This window comes from Gavialis gangeticus, unplaced genomic scaffold, assembly GCF_001723915.1.
Source record: "Gavialis gangeticus isolate Ggan-Ray unplaced genomic scaffold, GavGan_comp1, whole genome shotgun sequence".
NCBI classification, from domain to species: Eukaryota; Metazoa; Chordata; order Crocodylia; family Gavialidae; genus Gavialis; species Gavialis gangeticus.
The window spans coordinates 5,312,539-5,324,031 of record NW_017729025.1 but is presented as its reverse complement, the minus strand read 5'-3'; the positions used below and the strand labels follow the sequence as shown (position 1 = coordinate 5,324,031).

General features: G+C 44.3%; 1 protein-coding gene across 1 annotated transcript in view; it reads right to left on the bottom strand.

Annotated features, from left to right (window-relative positions):
- MDGA2 (MAM domain containing glycosylphosphatidylinositol anchor 2) overlaps positions 1–11,493 on the bottom strand; it is a 557,209-nt gene that overhangs the window by 194,925 nt on the left and 350,791 nt on the right. The window contains exon 8 of the mRNA XM_019519874.1: positions 8,045–8,314. Within this exon, the coding sequence (XP_019375419.1) occupies positions 8,045–8,314 (270 nt within the window). The remainder of the gene's footprint in view (positions 1–8,044; positions 8,315–11,493) is intronic.

Below are 11,493 nucleotides of genomic sequence, written 5' to 3'. Positions count from 1 at the left end.
TCCCCCTATGCCTGAAGAAGGGTGTGTGTGTCCAAAAGCTTGAAAAGAACATTTTTTTCCAACTCTTTTGTTGGTCTAATAAAAGATATCGCATCTACCCAAAGAACCTTGTCTCCTTACGTACACACATGTACATCCATACATATATAAATAATTTGCCTTAAGTCAGGGGTTAAATCTTTTCCCCATGATTGTCCAGAATGATCCAGCTCAGGTAGAAAATGGGCCAGCACTAGTAGTGACCGCTGCCACTTGTCTATACTGACCAGCCACAGAGAGGCACAGGCAAAGCCCCTGGCTGCCAGATCTGACCTGTGGGCCATAGTTTGATGACTTCTGCCTTAAGTGATTTATCTTCCCCTATTGGGCCTTTCAGCCCTCATATAACACTGTAGTCAGCATCCCCTTGTCTCCCCCTCAATTTCCTCTCTCTTTCCGAGCCAATCCCGTTTCACTCGCACTTTTCCATCTCTTAGCCTTACACCCCTGAGCAAGTCCTCTCCAAGATGTTATATACTAGCACCATTGGTAACCACTGCCATTCTGAGCAGATGTGTCATTCAAGCAGTGTTTAGCTGAATTACGTGCAAGACAAATGAGCTATGTCCCTGGTGATCCCTGCTGGCAGAACGTACCGTGCTGCCCCAGGAAGATAAATGCTGCGTGACATCAGTTAGGGCTTGTGGGCCCCCGTGCACTCCTGAACTGAGCCAGCCCTACTGCTGTCAAACAAGCGTCTCACAAATCTAGGACTTGTTGCTTCATGGGATCATCGGAGAATTTCTAAGAAAAATCACATGGAGTGACTGTTCAGGCTTTGTTACAAACAAAACATTTCATGTTTCTCTCGCAAGGATCTAAATATATTCCACCCATTGACATACCACAATTAGCTATAAAAAAAAATATGACGGAGCCGTGTTTTGCTCGACTCATAAATCAATGAAAAACCTACAGTTCCAGCCTCATACGCTGTATTTTAATGTGGTATTACAGGACTGAAAACCTTCTGGCTTTTTGTCAGTAAAACTCCTTCCTTCACTGTGAATATAGTGCCATATAGATAAAAGCCAGGGTGCAATGTAGTGAGTAGTCCTAGGAGCACCTTGGTCCCCTAACTGTACTTGACCACCTCACCTGAGGACGATGGTAAAAAGTGCATGTCACATCGGAAAGGATAAAAATCTATCCCCAGACATTTTAGTATCCTGCTTTCTTTGAAAAGAGGCAAGAGGAGCACCGTCCCTGGTTTTAGGCATCAAGAACGATGTGCACAGATTGGAAAGAGTCCAGCTGAGAGTGGTGAAAATGATAAGAGGCCTGGGAAGCATAACTTGCGAGGAAAGGCTGAAAGACCTAGGGCTACTTAATTTGGAGAAGAGATCACTAAGGAGGGATCTGATAACAGTCTGCAAATAGCTGAAGGGTGGTTATGGAGAGGATGGGGATGGACCTTTCTTGCTGGCCCCAGTGGATGCCCCTATGGACTCAAGCTGCAGCAGAGGAAATTCAGGTTGGAGATTAGGAGGAGCTTTCTGGTGAAGGTGGTGGTCAAGCATTGCAACAGGCTACCTAGATGATGAATCTCCATATCTGAAAACTATCAAAAGCAGATTGGACATATCCATGGCTGGGGTGGTTTAATCAGGGATGATCCTGCCTTGGGCAGGGGGCTGGGTTAGGTTACTTTTTCAAGCCCTACTCTCCTATGATCCTAAAGGCAGGCAAAGGATTTCCATTAAGGATTGAAGGGACACACCCAATGCCTAAAGTGAAACCCTAATCTGAAAAGTAACTGGGTAAATAATTTTCCCTTCTGATTTGCCGACTCTGCTCCCCAAGCCGGTTCAGTCCCATTGCTTCAGTTAAATGGTGGCAGTAAGTTTTTGCTCCTGTTTACACCTGCCTAACATGCAGGACCAGCATATCAACAAGGAAGCAGCTCTTATTTTAATTCCTCCTTATACAGAACTTTGTACTGCATCTCAATCAGTTGTGTCTGTGCAAGTCTTTCAACAACAACAGAATTATGGAAAACATACGCTAAAAATAAGTAGTAAAAACTGCACAGCTTTTAAGGAGGTAGTACAAGAAGGACACAACTCAGTCTGACTCTGAGGGCATGTCTACATGAGATGCTTAACATCACATTAGTGTAGTTTTCTGCAAAGTAAGCATGTGCGTCTACGTGTGCACATGGTTACTTCACAGTAAACTTCTTTAATGCTGAGTAAATTTGCTACCTGCAAATGCAACTAACAAATTTACTTGGCATTAGTAATGGCACTACAGCACTCATGTAGACGCCAGGAAAAATGGGGAAGTAGTGCAGCCTGGAGGTGGCTGGGGATTTGGGCAGTGCCCAGCCAGCTGAGGGCTGCACTTTCAGACTTCCCTATACGGTCCGGGGCTGGCTGCGAACTGTCCCACTCAGGGGCAGGCGCCAGTCCCATTCCCCAATTGGGTGATTGAGGCAAGGGGCTTGGAAAGAGCTGCAGGTGGGGCAGCTAGCATCAAGTGATTGCGGAGCCAGGGCCAGGAGCTCCCTGCTGCCATAGCAGGGGGTCATTGTCCAGGGCCAGGACAGCTGTCCTGTGCTCCCTGCCAGTCCCTGGGCTAGCAGCCAGGAGGAGCCTGGAGCTCCCCCTGGTGGTCACAGGGGCCTGTTGCAGGGCTGCAGGGACCTGGAAGCAAATCTGCTTCCTAATCCTCGCATGTGTAGACACTTACCCAAAAACTCTTACTGTGCAGTATCTTACTGCACAGTAAATCTAGGCAGGAGTAAATGCATGTGTAGATGTGCCCAGAAATTGCATTTTTATACCTGCAAGACCAAGTAACATGATGCTGATGCTTCAGAAGACCCGGCTAAGAAATGTCCTTAGATTCTTCAACAAATCTTGGAATTCAACATTAAGTGAAAGCTCCTGTTCATCTCAAAAGGATGAAAGGCAAGAGCTCGGGGGCTATACAGAGGTTAGCCTCACACCAGAGTCAGAGACAACCTAAAATGGGAGAAAATCAGTTAAATATTAGGGATGAATAACATAATCAATGAAAAATTTATACTGTTTAATGGAAAATAGGTCTTGTCAAATGAAGCTGAATTTGGACAGTGATGTAATTACAATTTTGTAGATAAAGGTGACTGTGTTCCCATAATATGCTCACAACTCTGTAAGGCATCTCATTCAATATATTACATGCTTAAAAATATTAGGATTATACAAAATCAATAACACAAACTGGTTATGTTTTGGAAGTACTAACGCATGGTGTAATAACTGTCTATACTATGCCACGTGCAGTGCGCATGGTTAACTATACTGGGGGAGTGCGCCCCATCAATGACATAGCTGCTGATCACGTGTAGACCCATGTGATTGCCATGTTGCCATAGTGCGCCATATGGTGCTGTAGTGCATTGCTACATCGCCATAGGGTGATGTGTAGACACACCTCGTGTGTTTTATAGCAAGATCATGTATCTAGAATGAAAAGGCCAAATTTCCGAGATAGGAGAATATATCCAGGAAAGCAATGATTGTAGAAAGGACTGGGGATCCTGCTGGAAATGTGCCAAGCATGAGCTCCCAGTGTGAAGCCATTGTTCTGATTGCTAATGCAATTCGTGGATGTATGAAAGGGGAAACATCATATAGGAGTAAGGGGAAGCTAATATGTGCCGTATAAGCAGTAGGGCTGTGTGAAGCTTCCGTCACTGATTCGATCTGGCAGAAATTCGGCCCAATTCGGTGGCCAAATCTCCTAAACTGAATCGAATCAGGAGACCCTTTAATTTTTCTGAATCAAATCAGAACCCTCCGAATCGATTTGGAGAGATTCGGAAAGATTCGGAGATTCGGACATAGACACAGCTTTAAATGTTTTTTCTACGTACCTCAAGGTAGCAGGTGGCTCATCACCATTAAAAGGGAATATACTGTGAAACTATGGCATATGGGATACTGCAGTGTGAATCTTACCTGGGTCTGATGCCATAACATTATGCACACAAAAAAAACAAACAACTCCCACCCCCAGAAAATATACAAAGAAGGTTGGAAAGTTATCCAGTCACATATTATGTGATATGCCAGAATTAAGGCTGTCCACACTGTATGAATTTGCCTCCTTGTATGCATGTTCATTATGATATAGCCTTTAATTTCTGGTCTATGCTCTTTTCCCCAGATGACTTCAGCTTCATATAGTGCACAAGAGGGTGTTCTGGGGTTGTTGCTGGGGAGGCAGGGGGCTGAGGTTGGGACTGATGGGCACTGGCAGGGCCAGGGGGCTGCAAGTAAGGAGTGAGGGGCACCAGCAATTTGCACTGTGCAAACTGCACAATGATGAATATCACTTGGGAGTGATGGAGGGCCACATGCTGATATTACTGTTAATGTTTTCCTGTGTTGTTGATTTCTGTCTTGAAAATTAAGACTGTTGAGCTGCTTTAACTTGTAGTTTGCAATAAGTAATTTGGGACTAAAATACTTGTGTGTTTTTTACTTAAACTATTTACTGGGTCAGGACTGGCCATCGATGTTTACAAGTGGGTCCTGGTGCCAAAAAGTTTGAGAACCACTGGTCTAATGCACAGCTTAGCTGCCCGGGCCAGGTGCTGGTCTTGGTTGAGGAGATCTTGCACACAAAGACAAATGCCTCCAATTGAAATCAGAGAGAGCTGCATAAAATACACTGTGTCCTCAAATCAAGCAGCATGCTATTTATCTCCTCCCACACACACCCTTTCCATGTTCCACAATGGCACATACAATAACTCTTTTCTGCTGATTACACTCAAAATCTGGCACTCCAACACTTCTTTCAGATGCACGAGGGCTTACATAGAGTCAGCAATATTCATGACATTCCCTCCATTCAAGCATTACTCAATTTTCTTTTAGTCTTGGCAGGATCTTAGGTACTCTATATACTGCCTCAAATGTGCTTTCCCTTGATCTGCTGTTATGCATGACGTCCCCTTTGGGATAAACCTCTTTAACATTAGAATATGTGAACAGCATAATTGATCTTGGTTTAGCACCTGAGTTTGCTCCTCTATTTTTAAAGATGCTGTCAGATCAAATGCGGCTCAGATTGTGCAGCCTCATTTAATTAATAAGCTATTTCCGTGTTTAATATTTTCTGTGACTTGGTTCGATTTATGCTCAAATTTGGGTCAAAATGTTAAGTTTAATAAAATCCAGTGTTACAAGTTCTGTGACCTATAAAAGTCTTTCCCAGCATAATATTTGTGATGACAATGTTAAAAGGTTTTCTTTGGGCTGTCTACACATCACCGTACAGTGACATTAGTACTGCTCTGTGTTATAGTATTTGCTTGGGGGAAGTACTAAAACACGGTGCAATAGCCGCTTGTACTGCAGCACATGGGTGGCGCACAGTTAGATTCACCGGCTATGTTGCCTTAGTGGAGTGCTAAAGCCAGGCAGCATGCCGCTATAGAGACGTAGCCCGTGATCACCTATAGACCCATGTGATGGCTATGTCACCGCAGCGCACTGTACGGCGATGTAGTGCATTGCTGTGTCCCCATAGGGCGATGCGCAGATGCACCCTTCAGTGCACAATTCTTCCTCTGTAGTCTTTGCTGCTCAGGCATTGTGGTGCCGTGTAGCATTGCATCACCATGTAAAAATCTGAACATGAACTTGACTAGAAAGGGACTTGTCTGCTTCTCATTGTTCAAGCTAAAAGAAACACACCTACTGCTGTCAGATTGCTATAGCACTTAAAAAAAACCCCCCTAAACAATGGATTTCTGATGTAAGATGTGACCTAATTTCTCTGTATTCACCTACAGGTAAATAACATGCAACTCATTTCTGCTATTTCTTCAACCCATTTCCCAGTCTTGTTAACTTCATTAGCCTTGCTGAGATCCACAAACAGACTATATCCTTTTGGCTAAAACCTGCCTCCTGACATGAGAGCAGGGTTTTGACCATACGTGCCAAAAGCCATATTTACCAACAAGGAACACTGAGGCTTTATACTGAAAAACTCCAGTAAGCATAGAAGTCGCATCAAAGAAGTTTATGTCCCTATTTTTAATAGCGCTGCAAGATCTACATTTGTATAATAGCACAGACGCACAAAAATGAGCATGGCAAGCAAAAGAACGAGGGACGGAGTAAATCATAAAACTATTTTACTACTAATTTCAGTGAGGTGCCTGGCTGTGGCATGGTGATAAATCACAGCAAACCACTAAGACTGCCCCAATCTCAGCAAAAAAAAAAAAAAAAAAAAATTTGCCTTGCAATCGCTTTCTACAGCCTTGGATTCAAAGAATGATGAAGAGTAAATTGAACTGCATTTACTCATTTGAGGGAATGGACTGTTTCTCTTGTTTCTTTCTAAGTCACCACGTGGATTAAAACACCGGTGCCTGTGAACCCTGCAAGTTTTAGGTGTCTTCCAAAAATACTAGGTGTTAGGATCAATTAGATGGGGCAAATAGATATCTGTTTAATAGGACCGCGGGTATTATCTACTGGTGAATTCGTTGGAACCAACTCTTTTCACTTTGCTCGGGCATGCTGAGATCTCTGAGGGTTGCAAGAAAAGATGCCAAGCAACACCATGTAAAAACAAAATAAAAGTGCACCCTTATGCATGCTATATAGTTGGTCAACCCGTGGGTCACGACCCAAAAGTAGGTCTTGGGAATATATGAAAGGGTCACGAATAATCATATGGCATAACTAAGTTTCCTTGAAAAATGGCAGGTCACTGAGCCCAAAATGCTTCATTCAAAATACCACAGGCAATAAACCTCTGTCTAGAGTCCTGGTCAACTTGGCCCAGGGCTGGCAATGCTGGAAGCGGTGGTGTGCCTGGCCCTTGAGCAGACGCACCTGGCTGGGACTCGGAGTTGGTCAGTGAAGCCGACACTCTTGCTGCTCTTACCAGTGAAACTGGAAAAAGCATCAAATTCACCCAAGAGCTGCAGGGTGCAGGTGGCTTCTAGTTTCCTAGAAATGTCAGTTTTAATCTGATTTGGACTGAACTAAAATTGCAAGGGGGTGGGAGAAAAGACATTTACAGTGCACCAGAAACCCTTCTTTTTGGCCATGTCTCCCTGACATGCTTTTGGACGGTTCCCATCCCACATACTCCCTTTTCATCAATTTTAGTTGATGAATGACAGGAAGTCTTTTGAGTGGCATCTTGGCTAGCACTTGATGTTTAACATTTCTGAGGCAGGGTTGTGTAGCTACAGCATACACCTATGGCTTTACCACTGTACAGGGTGCAGTGCTTGCTATGGATGTATGTCATGAGCTACGAAGAATGCACAGGATCCCGTTCCCAAAGAGCAAGAGTTTCTCCAAATCATGTCAACCCATTTCCAACCCATAAAAGGACCCTGGAAAGTAACAGCTGATAAGTGCTTTATAGCCGCAACCCACAGATGAGGTTGGAGATTAAATACGTACGATCAACTCAGTTTAACACTAGTACATTAATTACGCAACTTGCCGAGTCTAAACCTGGGACAGCAGACTTCAATACCCTGCATATGAGAAGCATGATCTTTCTTTGTCTTATACTGAGAGATCCAGATTTCAACCCCTCATCGTATGAGACTGTCTGAACCTTGAGATTTGGTTAAGGACCTGCTACTTCTTGTACTTTAATTGAATCTATTAAAAGCCAAAGGGAAAGTCAGGTTTCATTGGAAAGTTTGCAATCTCTCTGTTCCACTGGGGAATGCCTTGTTTTAAAACCTCAGCTGAAAATGAAGGGCATCTGCATTTCAGTCTTCAGCGACAGTCTTTATCCTGGCACTGCTGGAGCAAACCTGAGCAACCAACCATAATTCAAGAATCAGGCATCAAATCATATGTATACCACTGGAGATATCACTCTCAGGTTAAAAATAAGCCAGCTGCAGCAGCAGGATCACTCTAGGAGGATACATAAATCTGCAAAACGCTGTCTTTTCTCATTCTGCCATGCATAAAACATTGCACCAGAGGAAAATTCCCTGGTAACAGCCGGGGAAGCCTACCTGTAACGAGAAAGCTGCATCGCCCTGCTCCAGCTTCATTTATGATGTTGCAATTGTAAATCCCATAGCTGTCCCTGGACAGACTGCTTACGGTGTATTCAGTAGAGTCTTGAGCATCAAACTGACCAGTCCGCAGCAACTTATTGCCCAGTCGCCACTCGAATGTCAGCACCCGAGTTGGGTACGCTCTCAGCACCCGGCAACTCATGGTGATGCTTCGACCCTGGCCTTGCCTAATCTCCAAGAAGGCTGGTTCCACCGCAGGAGGATCTGCAGAAGACAGAAAAGGCAAAAATGAGGTATCCAGCTAAATGGAATAAGCTTGGCGATCAGGCATAGTGCATCTCTAAAAGGTCTGAGCACAGTTAAAGTACCAGTGTCCATGAGCATAAAGGTGGATAACTACGGTAACGGCGAACCTTCATTAACACAACAAGAACACATCTCGAGTGCTGCATTGTGATGATATATAGCAGGGGCAGGCAATTATTTTGGGTGCAGGGCTGCTTATTGAGTTTTGAGAAGCTATTGAGGGCCACATGACAGGCAGCCAAGGACAGATAATTATTAATTTTCTAAATTTTTGAGAGGCCCCGTAGGCCGGGTACAATAGCCTGGAGGGCCACATCCGGCTCACAGGCCACATTTTGCCCACCCCTGTTTTATAGTGTGTCAATTGGATATGCAAAGTTTAATTTTGTTGGCACCTGGCAGTGCGTGGGTTGTTTTGAGGGCCCACGGTATGAGAGAAGAATTACAAAACTATCCACAGGATGCAATGGGGAATCAGTGTCTTATAGAGTAAGAGAGAGCAACAACAGGTAGGAGACCCTGGAAAAGAGAGGAGAAAGAGAAAAAAGGTGCATTTGGATGGAGTTGGACTGCATGAAGTGACTGTTACCCTGCCTGAAACTGGTCTATAGACACGATTCTCCAGGTGGGGTACAGTTGTTGTGGGGGAAGTGAGACAATAGGGGTAAGGTTTCTGCTTGGGGGCTGCCTCCAGAGAACTGAATGGGCAACCTGTGAAACTATGAAACCTTACCCACATCTTGCCCATCCCTGTTTGGGTAGTTTAGTACTCCAGTCAATGGGCACCTGGGACCTTTCCATATCCTGATCAGAGATGTGATTTTAAACTGTTGAGATTTGCAAAATTAGTATTTTGCCAGGCTTTAGATCCTAATGGAATAAAACTAAACCAAACCAAGCTCATGATGTGTAAAAGCTGAGGCACTTCAGTTTTCCATCTGCCTTTTCACAGAAACATAGAAAATTCAGGTTGGAAGGGACTTCAGGAGGTCACATCTAGTCCAACCCCCTGCTCAAAACAGGACCAGCCCCAACTAGATGAACTCAGCCACGGCTTTGTTGAGCCAGGTCTTAAAACCCCCCAAGGATGGAGGGTCCATGACCTCTTCCTGCCAGTGATAAAGTTTTGTCCCAATATCCAACCTAAAATTCCCTTGCTGCAACTTGAGCCTGTTGCTCCTTGTCATGTCATCTGTCACCACCTTTTACCATGTTACTAACTGAAAAGCAGAAACTGAAGTCTAGAGCTTGGTAAGCAGGGCTAGGACACACCGTTCAGAGAAACAGGAGTGAGAAGGGAAGGCATCCCCTTAGACTTGAACTAGGGCTGCCAGTTAACTGCAGTTAATGTACGCGGTTAATGCAAAAACAGATTGATGCGTTCATTTTTTTAATGAGCATTAAATGGCACAAATCGTGCTGCTGGTGGCCCCAGCCCTGTGCCTGGCAGCGGTGAAGGAGAGGGGCCGCTTTTCCCCCGTGCTAAGCAAGCTTCTGCCCACTTTCTGCCATTGCTGCTCAGCATGGGCAGGTGCTCAGTTTGGAGCAGGCGTGGGGTGAGCCGGGGTTGGAGATGTTTGCACAGGATCCGGCTGGTCGGCGCAAGGCCAGAGCGGGCATGCGGCAGGCTGAGGTCAGGGCTGGAGATGTGCACTGTTGGCGGTGGCCAGGGAGAGGCTGCAGGGTGCAGGGTGCACAGGCTTTGGGCTGTTGGGTGGAGGGGTGCTGACTACTGGTTAATGGTGCAATCAAAACTGATTCATTGCAATTTTTTTTTTTTTAATCTCGCAATGAATTGCGATTAATTTTTTTAATCTTTTGTCAGCCCTAACTCAAACATACACTCCCTTTAGAACTAGAAAGTTTCTTCTTCCAGAAACCAATGAGAAGTCTACACATCCCTATGAAAAGGGCTGCCTAAAAGGTCTCATGTTGGGAGTCATCCCTCGGGCACAATGATTACTTATCGGAGGAAACGGAGCTTACTCATTCTGCACTTGCCACGTCTCCCCATGGAGAAATTGCCCTTACGAGAAGCCTTCCTTCAGTGTGATGGGTATTAATGGGGGCGAACTTTGATTACAGAAAACACTTGTGAAAAGTGAAGGCCTTCATCCTTCTATTTGAAACAGAATAGTGGGGAAGTTTTGAATGAGTGGAAAAGCTATGGCACGCAGGAAGCGGCTTGCATTCCTTGAGCAAATTGCATCCTCTGTAAAAGCAGGTGCACTTAAAATGATGGAATAAAATGCAAGTCCTCTAAAAGCAAACAAGCGGACGAACAGATGAATGGGTTGTAAAACACTTTCGGAGAAGGAATGACTCGTAAACACAAGACTCTGAATGCTTCTAAAGACTCTAGGACTGCTTGAAACTCCTCCAGGTACAATTTATTTGTGCAGATCATTTGATCTTAATAAGCAAAGATGATGTCATGATAATTATAGTGGCTTTCTGGAGAGTGGAAACCAGAATTTCTATCCTCATATTTTAGCTTTGGCTTTTGCCCCAACGATGAGGACATGAGGGAGCTGAACAATGGGAACAAGTCAGACACAGGCGGTTCTAGGCTGAACTGAATTAAAACTAGACACTTAGATCCAAACCATACAGTGTCAGCTCTGGCTGAATCGACTTGAAACAAAGCAGCAAATGCACAAATAAAAAAATAGTTTGATATTCCTACAGACAACTTTATTTCTGCAGAAACTGCCTTTTCCAATGGAAAAAAAAAAAATCATTTGGACAGAAAATCCCCAGCCAGCTCTGCCAAAAAAGAGCCTTTACTGAGTCTGTATTATTCCTGTTAAAAATGTAACTCTCTCTCAACACTGCCTGTCCAAAAACATCTTGCTCTTAGATTCCTCACTGATTACAAGTTATTTAGAGATCAGAAATACTGCTGTCTTCAGGCTGTTGGCACGCTGTGCTGTAAACTGCAAATGCATTCCCTTCCCTCCTCTATAATAGGAACTGGACCTGACCCCAGTATGGCTGCCAATCATCTCCTGGTTAATGAGGACACTTAGCCAAACATTGTAAATTTTAATGAAACTAAACCTGGGAGACAAGCATTTTTAGGCAGTCGTTTCTGTTGGTGATGCTTAGCTATAGTTTTTGTTCTGTCATGAGGAGCA